The sequence below is a fragment of the Myotis brandtii genome, unplaced genomic scaffold (genome assembly GCF_000412655.1).
Source record: "Myotis brandtii unplaced genomic scaffold, ASM41265v1 scaffold525, whole genome shotgun sequence".
NCBI classification, from domain to species: Eukaryota; Metazoa; Chordata; class Mammalia; order Chiroptera; family Vespertilionidae; genus Myotis; species Myotis brandtii.
Genome location: NW_005369915.1, coordinates 1636690 through 1652982, shown reverse-complemented (window position 1 = coordinate 1652982; position 16293 = coordinate 1636690). Strand labels below are relative to the sequence as shown.

Genomic DNA, 16293 nt, shown 5'->3' with positions numbered 1-16293 from the left:
TAAAAAAAAAATAAATAAAAAACCCACACACAAAAATGAAAAAAAAAAGCAAAAGTATAATATATCAATTTTGTGAACTTGGCTGCTTATGAAAAATTTTGGCTTCCTTAAAAGGTTAGCACATTTTTGGGGTGTTTTCTTTTAAAAACTCTCTTTTCTGTTGTTTTTGGAAGGTAACTAAGAAGTCACCTAATAGAATGGTTATCTTATATCCTTTACAATTTTTAGCCAAATACTTCAAAAATCATACTAACTCCAAATACTAGAACATTTATGACTTAGTAGAATGTGCATAAGAAACTTAGGGTTTCTATAGATATGACTTTACCTGATCATGGAACCCCAAAATTATTATATATATACAGCACTAGTTTCAGATCCATGCTTATAATTAAAGCAAAGCTATCTCAAGGTAACTTCATTAACAGTTTTTACCAGGCAGGGTAGGAGGTGGAGGAGCTGAAGGCTTAAAACTTGTAGGGCTGTAAATAGGGCCACATCAAAATACAGAGAGCAAAGGAAGGTTGTCATGATGTGATATAAATATATTGGACATAAAGATGAGATGTTGGCTTCCCAAAAGATTTTTAATTAAAGATTCCACTGTTATTTTTTAAATTATGAAATTTCTAATGAAACTTTAATTAACTATATTACTTTTGCCAGTTCTAGCAGAACAAGATAGTGCTGCTGCTCAACAGTATGTCAGACAAGGAAGCCCCACAGCACTGAGAGCTGAATTATGGGCTCTCATTTTGAATATTTCCAGTCAACCTGAGGTAAGAAGGAAAAGGATAAGCCAAATTTGAACTATTGATTTTTATTTTTCAGACCAGTTATTCAAAATGGAAATACTTTTGTTCTTTGTCTATTATTTACCTTCTTTTTTATTTTAAAACACTGTAGTTTTGAGTTATCTGACAAGATTAATATAGGGTGTCCCAAAATTCACGCAAGATTTGCAATTGAATTGAATTGCAAATCTTGCGTGAATTTTGGGACACCCTATATAATTTAATCATTGTTCTTAACATAGAGGTCTTTGTTATTAATAATTAGATAATGTGTACTTATCCATACAACAGAACAATCAGTAAATTTTTAAGAAATGGGGTCTGTCAATTTAGTTCATGAAGATGTGTGGTAGAAATGGGTTGTTACAGTAGGAAAAATAAAGATGGCAACTCAGTGTAAGTAGATGAGATATATTTATTGAGCATCTGGTATTGGCCAGGTGTAGAAAATGTAGTTGTGAGTAAATTATAGCCCCTATCCTCTTAGTGTTTATACTACTACTAGAGGCACAGTGCATGAAATTCATGCACAGGTAGGGTCCCTAGGCCTGACTGGCGATCAGGGCCAATCTGTGGGGCGACCGGCGGGGCAATCGAGGGGGCCCATGCTCACACCCACCTTAGCTGGCCTGGTGCTGCCTGCTCATCGGCCCTGCCCCCACTGCCACTGCCAGTCGGGGCCTGCGGGCTGGGGGCAGCTCCTGCATTGAGCATCTGCCCCCTGGTGATCAGTGCATGTCATAGCGACTGGTCATTCCATCGGTTGTTTTGTCGTTCAGTCGATTTGCATATTAGGGTTTTATATAGATAGACTAGAGGCCTGGTGCATGAAATTTGTGCACCGGGGGGGGGGGCGGAGGGTCCCTCAGCCCAGCCTGTGCCCTCTCGTAATCCAGAACCCCTCAGGGGGATGTCCAACTGCCAGTTTATGCCCGATACCTGCAGTTGGACATACGGCAGCCGGACATCTCTCTCGCAATCCAGGACCCCTCACTCCTAACTGCTCACCTGCTCACTCCTAACTGCCCAACTGCTTGCTCCTAACCACCTGCCTGCTTGCTTCTTACCACCCGCCTGTTCACTCCTTACCGCCCACCTGCTTATTCCTTACTGCTTGGCTCGCTGCTCCTTAGTGCTGCCACTGAGGCTGGAGAGGCTCCCGCCACTGCCACTGCGCTCTACAGCTGTGAGCCTGGCTTCTGGCTGAGTGGCACTCCTGCTGTGGGAGCACACTGACCACCAGGGGGCAGCTCCTGCATTGAGTGTCTGCTCCCTGGTGGTCAATGCACATCATAGTGACTGGTCGTTCCAATCATTCCGGTTGTTACTTCATAACAATCGCTTCGGCTTTTATATATATAGATTAATGATTATTATTAAAGTTTGAGGCTGACTTTGTAAATGTGATTGGCCTTTAACTTTTTTGTTTTATTTTTAACTCTAGGATATCTTGTATTATGAACAGCTTAAGACCAATGTGATACAACATGACCTTTTGGTGGACAGTCTAATTTATAAAGTAAGTAAAAGTTTTCATAGTTTTTTCATTTCATTATTGTCATTAAATTTTTTTTTAGAGTCTTTAACATGCAGGGCCTGCACTATGTATAATGATACACATTAACCTTGAAAAATAATTCTAAGTGATCATTATACTTATAAAATTAAGGTTGACCTTCAAATTTCACAGTCTCTATCCAATGTTATCTTCTTTCCTTTTGAACCTGTCCTCATGAGCCTTTCCTGGTCCTCCCATTTTTTTAATTAAGAGAATGATAGCCATTTTTTATCCTTAAAATTTCAAGTTTATGGCACAAACTTAAAAAGCAACTGAAAGAAATATCAGACTATGATATTTTTATCTTATTTATCTCATTCTTGTGGATCTACTTGTTTATTATCTTGTATTGAAGTCATTTTTTATTTTTTATTTCTTTTAGCTTCTAGACATGGATAAGCACATCTCAAGTGTTATAATAGGGATGCATTGAGTTTTTGTCTCCAGGTATCTGATAAGAAGTTGAGATGTAGATGCTGCAAGCATGATAGAGAGTATGACTAACTCTGAATTAATAATTAGGCTATTTAAAACAGTTGGATTTTAAATTTAGAACTTGTAAGATAGAAGAGAAGGGTATATTATTTCAGGTCTCAGAAATGGGGAAGAGAAGATTACACAGTGAGGACCTGAAGATTTGTCTGGGAGAACATGACAACTATGAGTAATGACTGCTTACTGTGTACGATAGAGTGTTCCAAACTCTTTACATAGATTGTCATTTGATTCTGACAGCTACCTTAAGAGTAGCAGATACCAGCACTTAGGCTATAAATGTATTTTTTTCTTGGGAAAAATTGCATTCTACAAAATCATGCATTAAAAAAATAGATCTTATGGGAAAAAGAGGGTTGGGTAGCTTTTGCAGTTTTTAATCAGAGTATTACCAAGGACAATAATTGGTAGCTTGGAAGATGAATTGGATAGCTCAGGCAGGCTGCTCCTGCAGGAGCTATTAAAAATGTACAAAAATAATAAAGTAGAAATGCTGAAATAATGTAGATTGAAGTGGTAGGCTGAGCTATAGGGGCTGCTGCTAAGGTGGGCATGGGAGGAAGTAAAGCAACAAAGGCTGGGTGTGCCTTTCTGGAGAGGGAGCACCCAGTGCAGTCATTCATCTTTAACATTCTTAAATACAGTAATAGGGAGCATCCTTTCATGACTGTAATTCTACTCCTGCTGTTTTAGCTCCCCTTTTTGAAAGAAAAATTGCATATGGACCAACACAATTTCCATATTATACTGACATCATTCCCTTACTCGCCAGCCAATAGTGGCACGGGTTATAACCAAACAGGAAGTACTATTATTTTTAGCATTTTACAACTGAGGGCACCAAGGAAAAGGGAGAGGAAAGAAACTTGTTTAAATTTACATATTACGTAGCAAAGACAAGATTTGAATCTGGGTAAATTGACTTCTCGGCCACACTTTTAACCACTAGGCTCTCAGGGAGCAAAGATGAGCAGAGTTAAGAGGGAGAGTCTTTTGATGAAAAGTCTCAATTCTCAGAGTTTTTACATAGATTTGGATCAGAGATACCACTGTTAATTTTGAGGTTATGATTGTGCTCAGGCGATTTATTTTAGCAACAGTGTAAGAGATCTTTTGGCTCTAAGACCTTCAACCCCTTTCCTATTCAAATAAGAGAAGACTCACAAGAGGAGTTCAGAAAATCAGGGAGAGTTGCCTTTACTGCCAGGATGAATTTCAGTTTGAATCAGTAAATAAAATCTGCTGTGAGAAAGAGGAAAACAGTTTGTGTCTGAAGAATTGAATATAAGTTTTGGCAGAATCAATCCTGACTGTCCACAGCATGAGTGTTTTTAGGAAGATATCTGTCACGGATTAGTCCTTATTTGTGTTAGTTGATCTCTGCTGATCTTGTTGAAACAACTCCAAATGTTATTAAAATCAGTCCTTGAGGGAATGAGCATTTTAAAAAATTATTTGAAGTTTCGTTACAGCTTCCATTGGCAAAGACTCATTTTTAATTTAACTGAAAATAAAGTCAATTATTTTAGTAGTTAAAGGAATGAATGGAGCAAGGCAATATTAAATATAGAACATCATCAAACCCTCCCTAAGCTAAATTACTAAATGTTTCTCTCTAGACTGTATTTTTTTTACAAAAGTGGGTTTTATCCACATCGTCTACAGTTTCCCATCACTTACTATGACCTGACAGCTTATAGCAGTGTTTGCCAACCTTTCCCTTTTTATTATCCCCTAAGATAACTAATTTTTCTCTAATGTAAAAGTTAAATACCAAAGAAAAGATTTCGTTGGATAAGGATGAGCTTTGGAGGTCCACAAACCATTGTAATATGTAAAATTTTTGGCCCCCAAGAAACAATTCTCACCCCCTGAGGGGCAATATCATCTCTGTGGAGAATGGATCTCCCTCTCTGCCCATGTTGTCTTCTGATGTAGCAGACTGGACACTTTTTTCTCTCTTAATTGGTGTCTTTAAGTTTTTCCAGACCTAGCACACATTCAGCCACTTCCAGCGTCATCCATACTCATTTCCTCCTCTTTTTGCTGCTTTTCTCAACAGCTCACTTGAATTTTGTAGACTGACCAATATTATCAAGGATTTCTTCAGTACTTCTTTGTAATTGTTCCCATTCTTCTACTCTGTATGTTTTCTTGCTGATGAGGTTGTAGACTTCTTAAAGATAAACATTGTCTTACTTGTTTGATTTTTGTAATAAGTGATGCCTTGCAAGTGAATGATTGCAAAGGCATGGCAGATTTTTTGTATATTGAGGGTATGGCAAGAATGTGGACCTGAACAGTGGAGGGTGAGATTGGAGCAGTAATTTGGGGCCAGATTGTTATGATTGTTTTTGGATATTATGATTACATCTATTTTTCCACTATTTAAGATACCTAAATATTGGGTTAAAAGGAGATAGAATTGAAATAAATACTAAGGAATTACTAATGAAACCTTAAAAGTGTCAGCAATTTAATGTCAAATAATATATCACATTCTATATTAGTCAAGCAAATTTAGAGCAGTGATAAAATTTAATGGAGAAGTTTATAATCCTATATAATAAAAGCTTAATATGCTAAGTGTCTGGTCGTCAGTTCAACCAATCAAAGCATAATATGCTAATGATATGCTAAGGCTGCTCAACCGCTTGCAATGACATGCACTGACCACCAGGGGGAAGATAGTCTGACTGGTAGGTGACTTGTTACTGGAGTCCGGCCAATCGGGACTGAGTGAGATGGGCCGAATACACCCTGGAGCCCTCCCACGGTCCCTCCTCAACTGGCCAACCTCCCGTGTCCCTCCCTGGCCCCGATCATGTACCACTGGAGTACCTCGACCTGGCCTGCACCCTCTCACAATCCGGGACCCCTCAGGGGATGTTGGAGAGCCGGTTTCAGCCCGATCCCGCAGGCCAGGCTGAGGGACCCCACTGGTGCACAAATTCGTACACCAGGCCTCTAGTCATACATAAAGTAGTAAAGTCATTTTAGTATTCTTTCCAGATATTACATTTATGTCTTAGCACTATAGACATATTTATTTAGGTTGTTTTCAGCAGTCTCTACTTTTAATTTTAGGATGTGAAGTTGACGGCAAGCAATGATGATTATTATTTTGTATTTGAAGATTATTTATATCAGGTAAGTTGAAAAATTAAAATATATAATGTTCTTGTTTTAAGTTCTCTAATTCAGATACTTTGGGAGATATCTCTGTTGTTAAATGAATCCTCCTGAAATCCAAGCCATGTTTATTTTATCTCAAATTAAATGTTCTAAATTTGGGATAAGGTTAGCTCTTGTTTCTATGTGGGATTAGATGGGAGAACTATTTTGCACACTGAAGTCAGAGTGGTCTTTTTGTTTGTGTGTTACTTTAACCAGTTACACTTTAGAGTGGTTTGTTATATAATAATAGAAACTGAAACAGGTTCTGCTGGCCAAAGATGCAACAATTTGAGCATCAAAAGGTATAATGACTGGCTCCATACACATCAACTACATTAAAATCCACAACTCATTACTGATATCTTTTTTCAAATCTCATTTGTCACTTTTAGAATTTGCTAGAACACCAACTTATTCTAAAAATCCTATATAATAAAAGCCTAGGTGGCATCACACCCTCGTGCAACGCCCTTGCGCGATGTCATCACAAGATGGCCGCCACAAGATGGCCAGCAGGGAGGGCAGTTGGGGGCGACCAGGCCATCAGGGGAGGGCAGTTGGGGGTGACCAGGCCTGCAGGGGAGTGGCAGTTGGGGGCGATCAGGCAGGCAGGCAGAAGTGGTTAGGGGCAATCAGGCAGACAGGCAGGCGAGCGGTTAGGAGCCAACAGTCCTGGATTGTGAGAGGGATGTCTGACTGCCGGTAGTCGGACATCCCCCAAGGGGTCCCAGATTGGAGAGGGCACAGGCCGGGCTGAGGGACACCACCTCCCCCCTCCCCCCCCCATGCATGAATTTCATGCACCGGGCCTCTAGTTGATAAAGGAAAACATCAAGCAGATATCCTATATATCTTTCTTTTTCTGTACACATTGTTTTTTCTCCATGCCCCCCCCCAACTTTATTGAGATATAATTACATATAACACTGGGTAAATTTAAGGTGAACAATATGTTGGTTCGATACATTTACTTATTACAAAATGATCATCATCACAGCATTAGCTAAACCTCCAATCTGTCGTATAATTACCATTTCTTTTTTGCAGCAAGAACATTTAAGATCTCTCTAAGCAACACTCATGTATATATAATAGTGTTATTAGCTATAATCATCATGCTATACATTATATCTCCAGAATTTGTTAATCGTATAACTTTTAACTTTGTACCCTTTGACCAATATCTCCTCATTTCCCCCAGCCTGAAATCCCTGGTAACCACCACTCTACTTTCTGTCTCTCTGACTTTGCCTTTTTTTTTTTTTTTTTTTTAAGATTCCATATGTAAGTGATATCATACATTATTTTTCTTTCTCTGTCTGACTTATTTAACTTAGCATAATGCCCTCAAGATTCATTCAGGTTGTCACAAATGGCAGAATCTCCTTTTTTATGGCTGAATAATATTCCATTGTATTTATATACCACATTTTATGGGTTTACATTCTATTCTAGCTAAGGAGACAAGACATGGGCATTAAAAATGTTTTAAAATTGTTTGAAAGTGTTTATGTCAAGCTTTGGATAGTAAAGAAATTAATATCATAGACAGTAAATACTATAGGAGTGTGATTTAACTTTATTTTTCATTTTTATCAGTATTTTAATCTATATTGTATTAATTTTAAATGTTATATAATTTTTCAGTCACAAATCTCATGGCCTTTGCTGCTTATAGTACTTTGGAAATGACACTAAATAAGCTTTAATGTGGATCTTTATCCCTGTAACATAAGTAAAAGGATAATTATATCATCTAAGCTCTGTCTTTGGGAATTATGCAGAATTAAATTTTCCTCATGTGGGTAGTTACTAAGAATACACTCCATGATCATAACTTTTAATTACTTAACTGAATTATTGGAGAGAAGTTGATTTTAAATAATAAAAATGTACACATTAAAAACAATATTTTATTACAAAAATTGAGTTCCAGTTTGTCTCTGGGGAAAATTCTTCATATATGCATGTATTTGGTGTGTGTGTGTGTGTGTGTGTGTGTGTGTGTGTGTGTGATAAGACCAAAGAAAGCCTTTTTTTAAAAAATCATTAATTACAAGCTTTCCTTTGGCAGAACTGCCTAGCAACATAAGTGCTCTGTGGGAGAATAGTTGGTGATAATGGAGTGAATTTAATGTTTCTGGTCATGTTCTGGGTCTAACCCATTTATTGGGTTTGTGACTAGATTACAGAATTAGATGGCATGTGTCTGTATACAAATGAGAAAAATTCAGCAATCCCTCTTTAAGGAAAATCTGGGCCTATGTTACAAGGATACACAGATATTGTTTTTGAATGGCTCATGGTAGTTACCTAAATTTTATAGGTGACAACACTGAACAGTATACAAATTATATATATTTTTGTTAATCCTCACCCAAAGATATTTTTTCCATTGATTTTTAGAGAGAGTGGAAGGAAGGGGGAGAGATAGAGAGAGAGAAACACCCATGTGAGAGAGAAAAATTCATCGGTTGCTTCCCACACTTGCCCCAACCGGGGCTGGGGATCAAGCCTACAACTGAGATATGTGCCCTTGACTGCAATCAAACCCATGACCCTTTAGCCTGCAGGCTGACGCTCTATCCACTGAGCCAAACTAGCTAGGGCATATAGAAATAATGTTTTGAGTAATAAGTCAACTTTTTATCATTCCAAATTTCAGTTAGTTTTTATTTTGCTTGAAATTCTTAAAAATACTTCCTGGTGCTGAAAGCCCTAAATTATGTGAGAGTTTTAAAATGTGTTCAAATAGAACATGCCCCTTATTCCATGGAAGGACATTGGGTAGTCTGAATGAGTATCATTTTCAGGTTCCATACTTAATGGCATCATGACAACCTGCAAGTTAACTTTTTGTCCAAAGTGTATAAAATATTCATGGGGAAGAATTTCTTTACTCTTTCTGTTGTATGACAAATCCTCTATCATATACTTGGCTTATGTTGCATATGCTTAATAGTAGTACTGACATTTAGAGTATGGCCTGGTTACAAATATTTTAATGCCATTGAATGGAGTTTAAGAAAGAACCAGATGCAAGCAATTAGTGAGTGTCTGTTTTGATACAGACACTGTATCAGGTGCTGCATAAGAAGATTAAGCTCACATTATAGTGGAAAATGAGGGGAAAGGCAAATACATAGTTATATTTTGATAATTATTCTGACAGCTCTGTAATTTGTAATGTTCCATACAAACACAGTTAAAGGGGAAATAAATTCTGGGAATAGTGCAGTTTAGGCTTCAGAATAGAAATGTTGTAAGAAATGTCTGGTTCTGAAAAAAATAAAAGCTTTCAACAAAGAACCCACATGTACCCCCACCACTGCACGTACTCCACCTACCTGCGTCTGCACCCTCTACTGAGCTTTCCCTGTTATTATGGAGGCACTGCCCTTGCTTTTATGTTTGATAAAGCCAGTCCCTGCATTTGTACTCCAAAACTCATCTCCCCTTGGTATTCATAGGCAGTGCAATTGTAGTTTTTCCATTGTCATTTTCCCTATCTTCAGATTTCTCCTCTCAGTATACAGTTAGGCCATTAATCCTCCCATCTGAAAATCAAAGCAAGATAAAATGAAACAAAAATTTTTCTTGATCCTATATCCTTTCCAACTACTGTTCCACCCTCTGTTTCCTTATTCAGCACAACGACTTTTTAAAAATCTGTAGATACTGTTTTCAATTTCCATCCTCCTATTCTCTCTTGAACCCTCCAAAGCAAACCTTTTCTCTTATCTTTTTTTTTTTTTTCTCAATGGCTCTACCAAAGGTCATGAGTGACTTCATATTGCGGAATCCAAAAGTTCGTCCCCACTTCTGACCTTACTTTATCTATTTGGTCATTCAATTAATCATACCCTCTCCTTGATTCTCCTTGATTTCTTCACGTAGCTTCCAGGACATCATGATTTCGGGTTTCCTTCTGATTCATTCACCTTTGCTGGCTTCTCCTTACCTCCCTGTCCTGCGTTGGAGTGCCCCAAGGATAAGTCCTTGGACCTCTTTCAATTTTTATGTCCTTGCCCTTAGTGATCTCATCTATTCTCATGGCTCTAAATACCACCTATACACCAACAATTCTCACTTTTCTATCTCTTTGTGGACCTCTCCCTTCAACTCCAGGCTTACCTGTCTGCTCCTGGGGAGCTGTTCTTTTAACCTAAGCTGATTGCCTGGCCAGTTTCAGGTCCCTGACTGATACAGCAAACTTCTCCCAGTATATATATATATGTGTGTGTGTGTGTGCATGCATTATCCCTCTTGTCTGCATTATTTTTCTCCATGGCACTGAACACCAAATGACATATAATACATTGTGCTTTTTATCCTGTATCCCTTCATAAGAACATAATCACTATGAAGATAGGGACTTGGGGTTTTGTTGTTGTTGTTACTCATGGCTGTATTTTTAGTTTGCAGAACAGTGGCTGCCACAAAGTAAGTGTTCAGTAAATACTGTTGGAAGGAAAGACAGAAGGAGGGAGCTATCAAAGGCAGAGCAGTGCCAGGGGGATTTTGGTGTCTGGATAAATATGCAGGTGGAGAGAGATGGAAGAATCAAGAATGAGTTTTCAGGCTTTGGATAGCTCCAGGCATGGTGATCTGGGAATTAAGATTAGAAACACATGAAAGATGTATAGTTTGGAAGTCAGGGAGACAGAAAAGGGAAAAATTTTACAAGTGTATTTTTCTTGATAAAAATGTGATAAGAAAAATATCTGAGAGTCCATGCCTAAGCACGAAACTGGAGCAGAAATAAAAGCCTTTCTTTTTAATTTTTCTCCCAGTATTTTCCAGTCATTGCGAGTGAGATTGTCAGCACTATTTTCAGCAGGCATTTAGAGAGTGCTTATTAGGATCTGTTCCAGACACTTCACGTACTTTATCACTAATTCTTACCACACCCTGGGAGGTAACTTTATTCCCATTTTACAGATGGAGAGGCAGAGGCTGAGCCCAAACTCACACAGCTGCCAAGGCCAGGCCGAGTCTGTTCAGTTTCAAAGCCCCGTAAGCCCCAGTACCCTTTAATTTATGAAAATGTGAATTATGGCAGAGTGTTTAAAAAAGTCATCCTTGAAAATTTCTCATTTGGAGTTCTCCAAATTTGGATAAAAATACAAGGGCACTACAATGAAAAACTTGTCTCAGAGTTGTAAATTAAAGTGACTCTCCATTTGGCCTCCATCCTTTCTTACGTGCCTTTTATTACATGAGTAACTTATTCTCTGAAACATTCACCATAAATATATATTCAAGAGACTAAAGAAAACCATCAGCCCAAATAAATCGTTTGCAGCTGTATGTGGACAATTTAGAAATGATTCTGCTATCGCAACCTTAGTTCGGACTTACATGCCCAGTTTCTTATAGCTCTTCTAAATAAAGTAAATCATTACCATGTATAACCTCATCCTCATAGTTTAATTTATATTTATTAGTAAGTAATCAAAGTTAAATTTTCTAGTTCATTTGATTGAAATTGTCATCCTCATAAGAGTTGGCAGCTCTTTGCTTACATTTCAATATGTAATGTCTAACATATCACCTCTGGCATTATCACCTTACAGGCACCAGTATTCTCTGTAGAGCAGTCTCAGATATCTAGTCTTCTCCAGGGCAACAGGGAGTCTAGAGGGATATATTTCAGCACAGAAATTCTCCTAACATTACTGTGTTCTCAACAGCCTGCTAAGGGACAGTTAATACAAACATTTCTTTAGGAATTGTTTTCTCTCTAGGCAACAGTAGAAAGATATTTGTAAGTAAATTTTCCTTTTGCATTATTTTACTTGAATTGTATTAGTTATTACTGTACTAGTTGTATTACTTTATTAGTTGTATTAATTGTATTAGTTACCTATTGTTGCTATAACAAATTACCACAAAATAAATATATTCTCTTGTAGTTCTGAAGGTCAGAAGTCTGCATTGAGTTTCACTGGGCTAACCCAGGGGTTGCCAGGTCTGTGTTACTATAGAGCAGTGGTTCTCAACCTTCCTAATGCCACGACCCTTTAATATAGTTCCTATAATATAAGACCCTTTAATATTGTGGTGACCCCCAATTTCATTGTTACAAATTGAACATAATTAAAGCATAGTGATTAATCAAAAAAACAATATGTAATTATATATGTGTTTTCTGATGGTCTTAGGCGACCCCTGTGAAAGGGTCGGTCGACCCCCAAAGGGGTCACGACCCACAGGTTGAGAACCGCTGCTATAGAGGCTCTGGAGGAGAATTCCTTCTCTTGCCTTTTCAGCTTCTGAAGTTTACCTGCATCCTTGGCTCGCAGCCCCTTCCTCCATCTTTGAAGTGCCAGGCAGCATCTTCAAATCTCTCCCTGACTCTGCCCTGTTGCCTCTTTTATTGATAAGGATCCTTGTTATTACATTGGGCCTAGCAAGAAATTCATGATAATCTTCTGAACTAATTAACTTCAATTTAATCACCTCTGCAAAACTCCTTTTGTCATGTAAGGTACAATGTCCTCAGGTTCCAGGGATTCAGATGTGTATCTTGGCTGGGGAGAGAGGGGGGCATTATTCTACCTACCATGGTGATACAGGGAAGTATTCCAAGAGAAGAGAATATTATTATTTACTGGCTTGATAACATTTTATAGATATAGAATATTTTAGAGCCTAATGATTTTATTTTACTAAATTATTGGCAAATATTCATCACATTTATAGGTCTAAAAGTAAAAATGATATGATCATCTCACAATATATACAGGTATCAAGTCATATTGTACACTTGAAACTAATCTATTATATGTCAATTATATCTGTTTTAAAATGATATGATTATGTCAATAGATGCCCAAAACATATTTGAGACTGTATTTGATAGCATCTACTTTTTAGAACTGTGGTAAAAAACACTATAAAGTTTACTATCTTAACCATTTGTAAGTGTACAGTTTAGTAGTGCTGAGTATATTCACATTGTATGCAACCTAGCATCCTTTTTTTAACTAACTCTATACACTAGAATGGAAGTATATTTTCTTGACATATAAATAATATTTATATAAAACCAATATTTGCTATCTTAATGTAACTTAATGTTACTTAATGTAGGAATACTACAGATATTCCCACTAAAGCACAAAAAGAACATGAGTCATTTCTTAATTTCTCACTAATGAATGAGAAAAATAAATCAGAGTTATAGATATCAGAAATTATCAGGTATAGATATATAAAAATTCAAGGAAATTAACTGAAAACCATTAGAACTAATAAGATAATTCAGTTAAATGCCTGTTTACCAAATAAAATATTAAAATAACGTACTGTTTTAAATATGAGCAATAATCATTTAGAATATATAATGGAAAATAAAGAGCCAGGAAACATAAGAGACTGAGCTCACTCAATAGCCCCCTTTCCACTGTAAACATAAAGAAATATTGGGTAGAAGATAACAAAGAATTTAGTCGATTAGCCAAATATTCATCACATTTTCAATGCATATACCCATTGACTTGGCTATTCTATTTCTATATATTTGTCCTACAGAGATATTCATATATGTGTGAAATGACACAGTAAAAGGCTCACTTTTTGGCATTGTCAGAAATAGCATAAAGTTGAAATCATTAAAATGTTCACTTTGAGGGGACTAACCTATTAAATAAATTATGAAATACAATACAACCCTTAAAATGAAGCAGCTCTATATGAAGCAGTAGTATATTAGTATACTAGAGGCCTGGTGCACAAAATTCGTACACTGGGGGAGGGGTCCCTCAGCCTGGTCTGTGCCCTGTCGCAGTCTGGGACACCCTTGCTCCTTACCGCCTACCTGCTTGCTGCTCCTTAGTGCTGCTGTGGAGGTGGGAGAGGCTCCTGCCACTGCCACTGTGCTCACCAGCTGTGAGCCTGGCTTCTTGCTGAGAGGCACTCCCCCTGTGGGAGCACACTGACCACCAGGGGGAAGCTCCTGCATTGAACGTCTTCTCCCCTTATGGTCAGTGTGCATCATAGTGACTGGTCATTCTGGTCATTCTGCCATAACGGTAACTTAGGCTTTTATTATATAGACTAGAGGCCTGGTGCACGAAATTCATGCATGGGGGGAGTGTCCCTCAACCCGGCCTGTGCCCTCTTCAATCTGGGACCCCTTGGGGGCTGTCCTACTGCCAGTTTATGCCCGATCATGCCTCTTCCTGCCTGCCTGATCACCGCCTAACTGCTCCCCTGCCGGCCTGATCGCCCTCTAACTGCTTGCTCCCCCGTGCTGGCCTGATCTCGCCCCTAACCGCCTCTGCCTCAGCCCCCTCCACTGTGGCTTTGTCCAGAAGGAAGTCAGACATCCAGAAAATGTCCGGTCGACCCGGTCTAATTGGAATATTACCCTTTTATTAGTATAGATCAGTGATGGCGAACCTTTTGAGCTCAGCGTGCCAGCATTTTGAAAAACCCTAACTTAACTCTAGTGCCGTGTGACATATAGAAATTTTTTTATATTTGCAACCATAGTAAAACAAAGATTTATATTTTTGATATTTATTTTATATATTTAAATGCCATTTAACAAAGAAAAATCAACCAAAAAAATGAGTTCGCGTGTCACCTCTGACACGCGTGTCATAGGTTCGCCATCACTGGTATAGATACTGGTATTAAAAGATTGCTAAAATACATTGTTAAAAAATAATAAAGTACTGAACATTGCATATGGTGTCTTACCATTTATCTAATGATCAATGCTCAATCCTCATCTTAATTAATCTCTCAGTAGAATTTGATCCAGTTGTGCCCTTGCTTCACTTGGCTTTCAAGACACCACACTCTTTGTTTTCTCTCTTACTTTATTGGTCACCAGAGGAAAATTCAACATTTTGGGGACCTAAAGCTTATACAATTTGGGGGGCTCTCTTTAAGAAAAAGAATATAATGTTACAAATACAAATTCAGTTAAGAACTGATGTATACTTGTTTAGAGTAAGAGGAAAAATAATAACTTATTAGAACCATGGAGATACAGGTTCTCAGGTTCTTTTTTTTTGAACTCTTATCAGGCAGTTTACTAGAAATGCATACATAGAAACGTTTTTTATTACAATCTGACTTCCCCTTCTTACTTAGAAGCACACTACATCTCCCAGTAACTCCCAGCACTCACAGGGACACATAAGGTGCAATCACCTCTCTTGGTTACTCCTCAGTCTCCTAGACTGGTTCCTTCTCTTCTTCCCAAGATCTTAATGGTAAAGTAGTCCAGATCTCAGTTCTTAGCCTTCTTTTCTTTAGTTAAACTCACTTGGTGATTTCACCAAGCTCATCTATCTTATGGCTTTCATTACTATTTATATGTTGAGAACTCTCAAATTCATATCTTCAGTCCAAACCTTTATCTTGTACTTCAGACTAGTATCTCCAATTACCTACTCAACATCTCTATTTAGATATTTTGCAAATATCTGAAACTTAGAATGTTGAAAACTGAACCTTTGATCTTACTGCCAAAATTGGTCCACTCAACATTCCTTGTCTCAGTTGAGGGCAACTCCATCTTTCCATTTATTCAGATCAAGCATCCTTCTATGTGGCTTCATCCTTGATTCCTGTCTTTCTCTTGCACACACCATCCAATCTGTTAGTAAATTCTACTGGTCCTGCCTTAACATTGTATTTAGAATTGACCATTTCCACCCAGTTTTACTATGTTGCAAGATGGCTTCCCAGGGGAGTAGACTCAGATGGAGATTTGCATGCCAGAAAAGATAAGCTGATATATGTTCCCAAAGGGGAAGAACCAGAAATATTTGATAAACATCACCAACCACTTTCATAATTTAGGTGGACATGTAGAGAGTGTTATAAATGTGGGTAGGGAATTTTTAAGTGTGAAAAAAAAGTATTGATGGATTTGAACATATAAGTATTAAAAATATCTCTGTCAAAAATAAACTATTTGAACAAAGCCATTTGTAATATATAATTAGATGAAATATTAGAACCATTAAAATACAAATAATTTAAACAAATCAATAGTTTAAAAAGCATCCATTTTAAAATGGACTAAGATGACAAATCCTATATAATAAAGAGGTAATATGCAAATTAACCCTCACGCCTTCACAAAATGGCTGCCTATCACCAGGCTGGCAGGGGGTTAGTGAGGGACGACCAAATGACCGAACAGCAGGCTGTGTGGGGCAACCAGGCTGCCAGGGGGGTTAGTGAGGGACGACCAAATGACTGAACAGCAGGCTGCGTGGGGCGACCAGGCCAGCAGGCTGGCGG

General features: G+C 37.9%; 1 protein-coding gene across 4 annotated transcripts in view; it reads left to right on the top strand.

The window, feature by feature from the left end:
• Positions 1 to 16293, top strand: part of TBC1D19 (TBC1 domain family, member 19) — a 105279-nt gene that overhangs the window by 56250 nt on the left and 32736 nt on the right. For all 4 annotated transcript variants that reach the window (XM_014548908.1, XM_014548907.1, XM_005877655.2 and 1 more), the window contains 3 exons: positions 667 to 779; positions 2239 to 2313; positions 5935 to 5997. In XM_014548908.1, coding sequence (XP_014404394.1) covers positions 667 to 779; positions 2239 to 2313; positions 5935 to 5997 — 251 coding nt within the window. The remainder of the gene's footprint in view (positions 1 to 666; positions 780 to 2238; positions 2314 to 5934; positions 5998 to 16293) is intronic.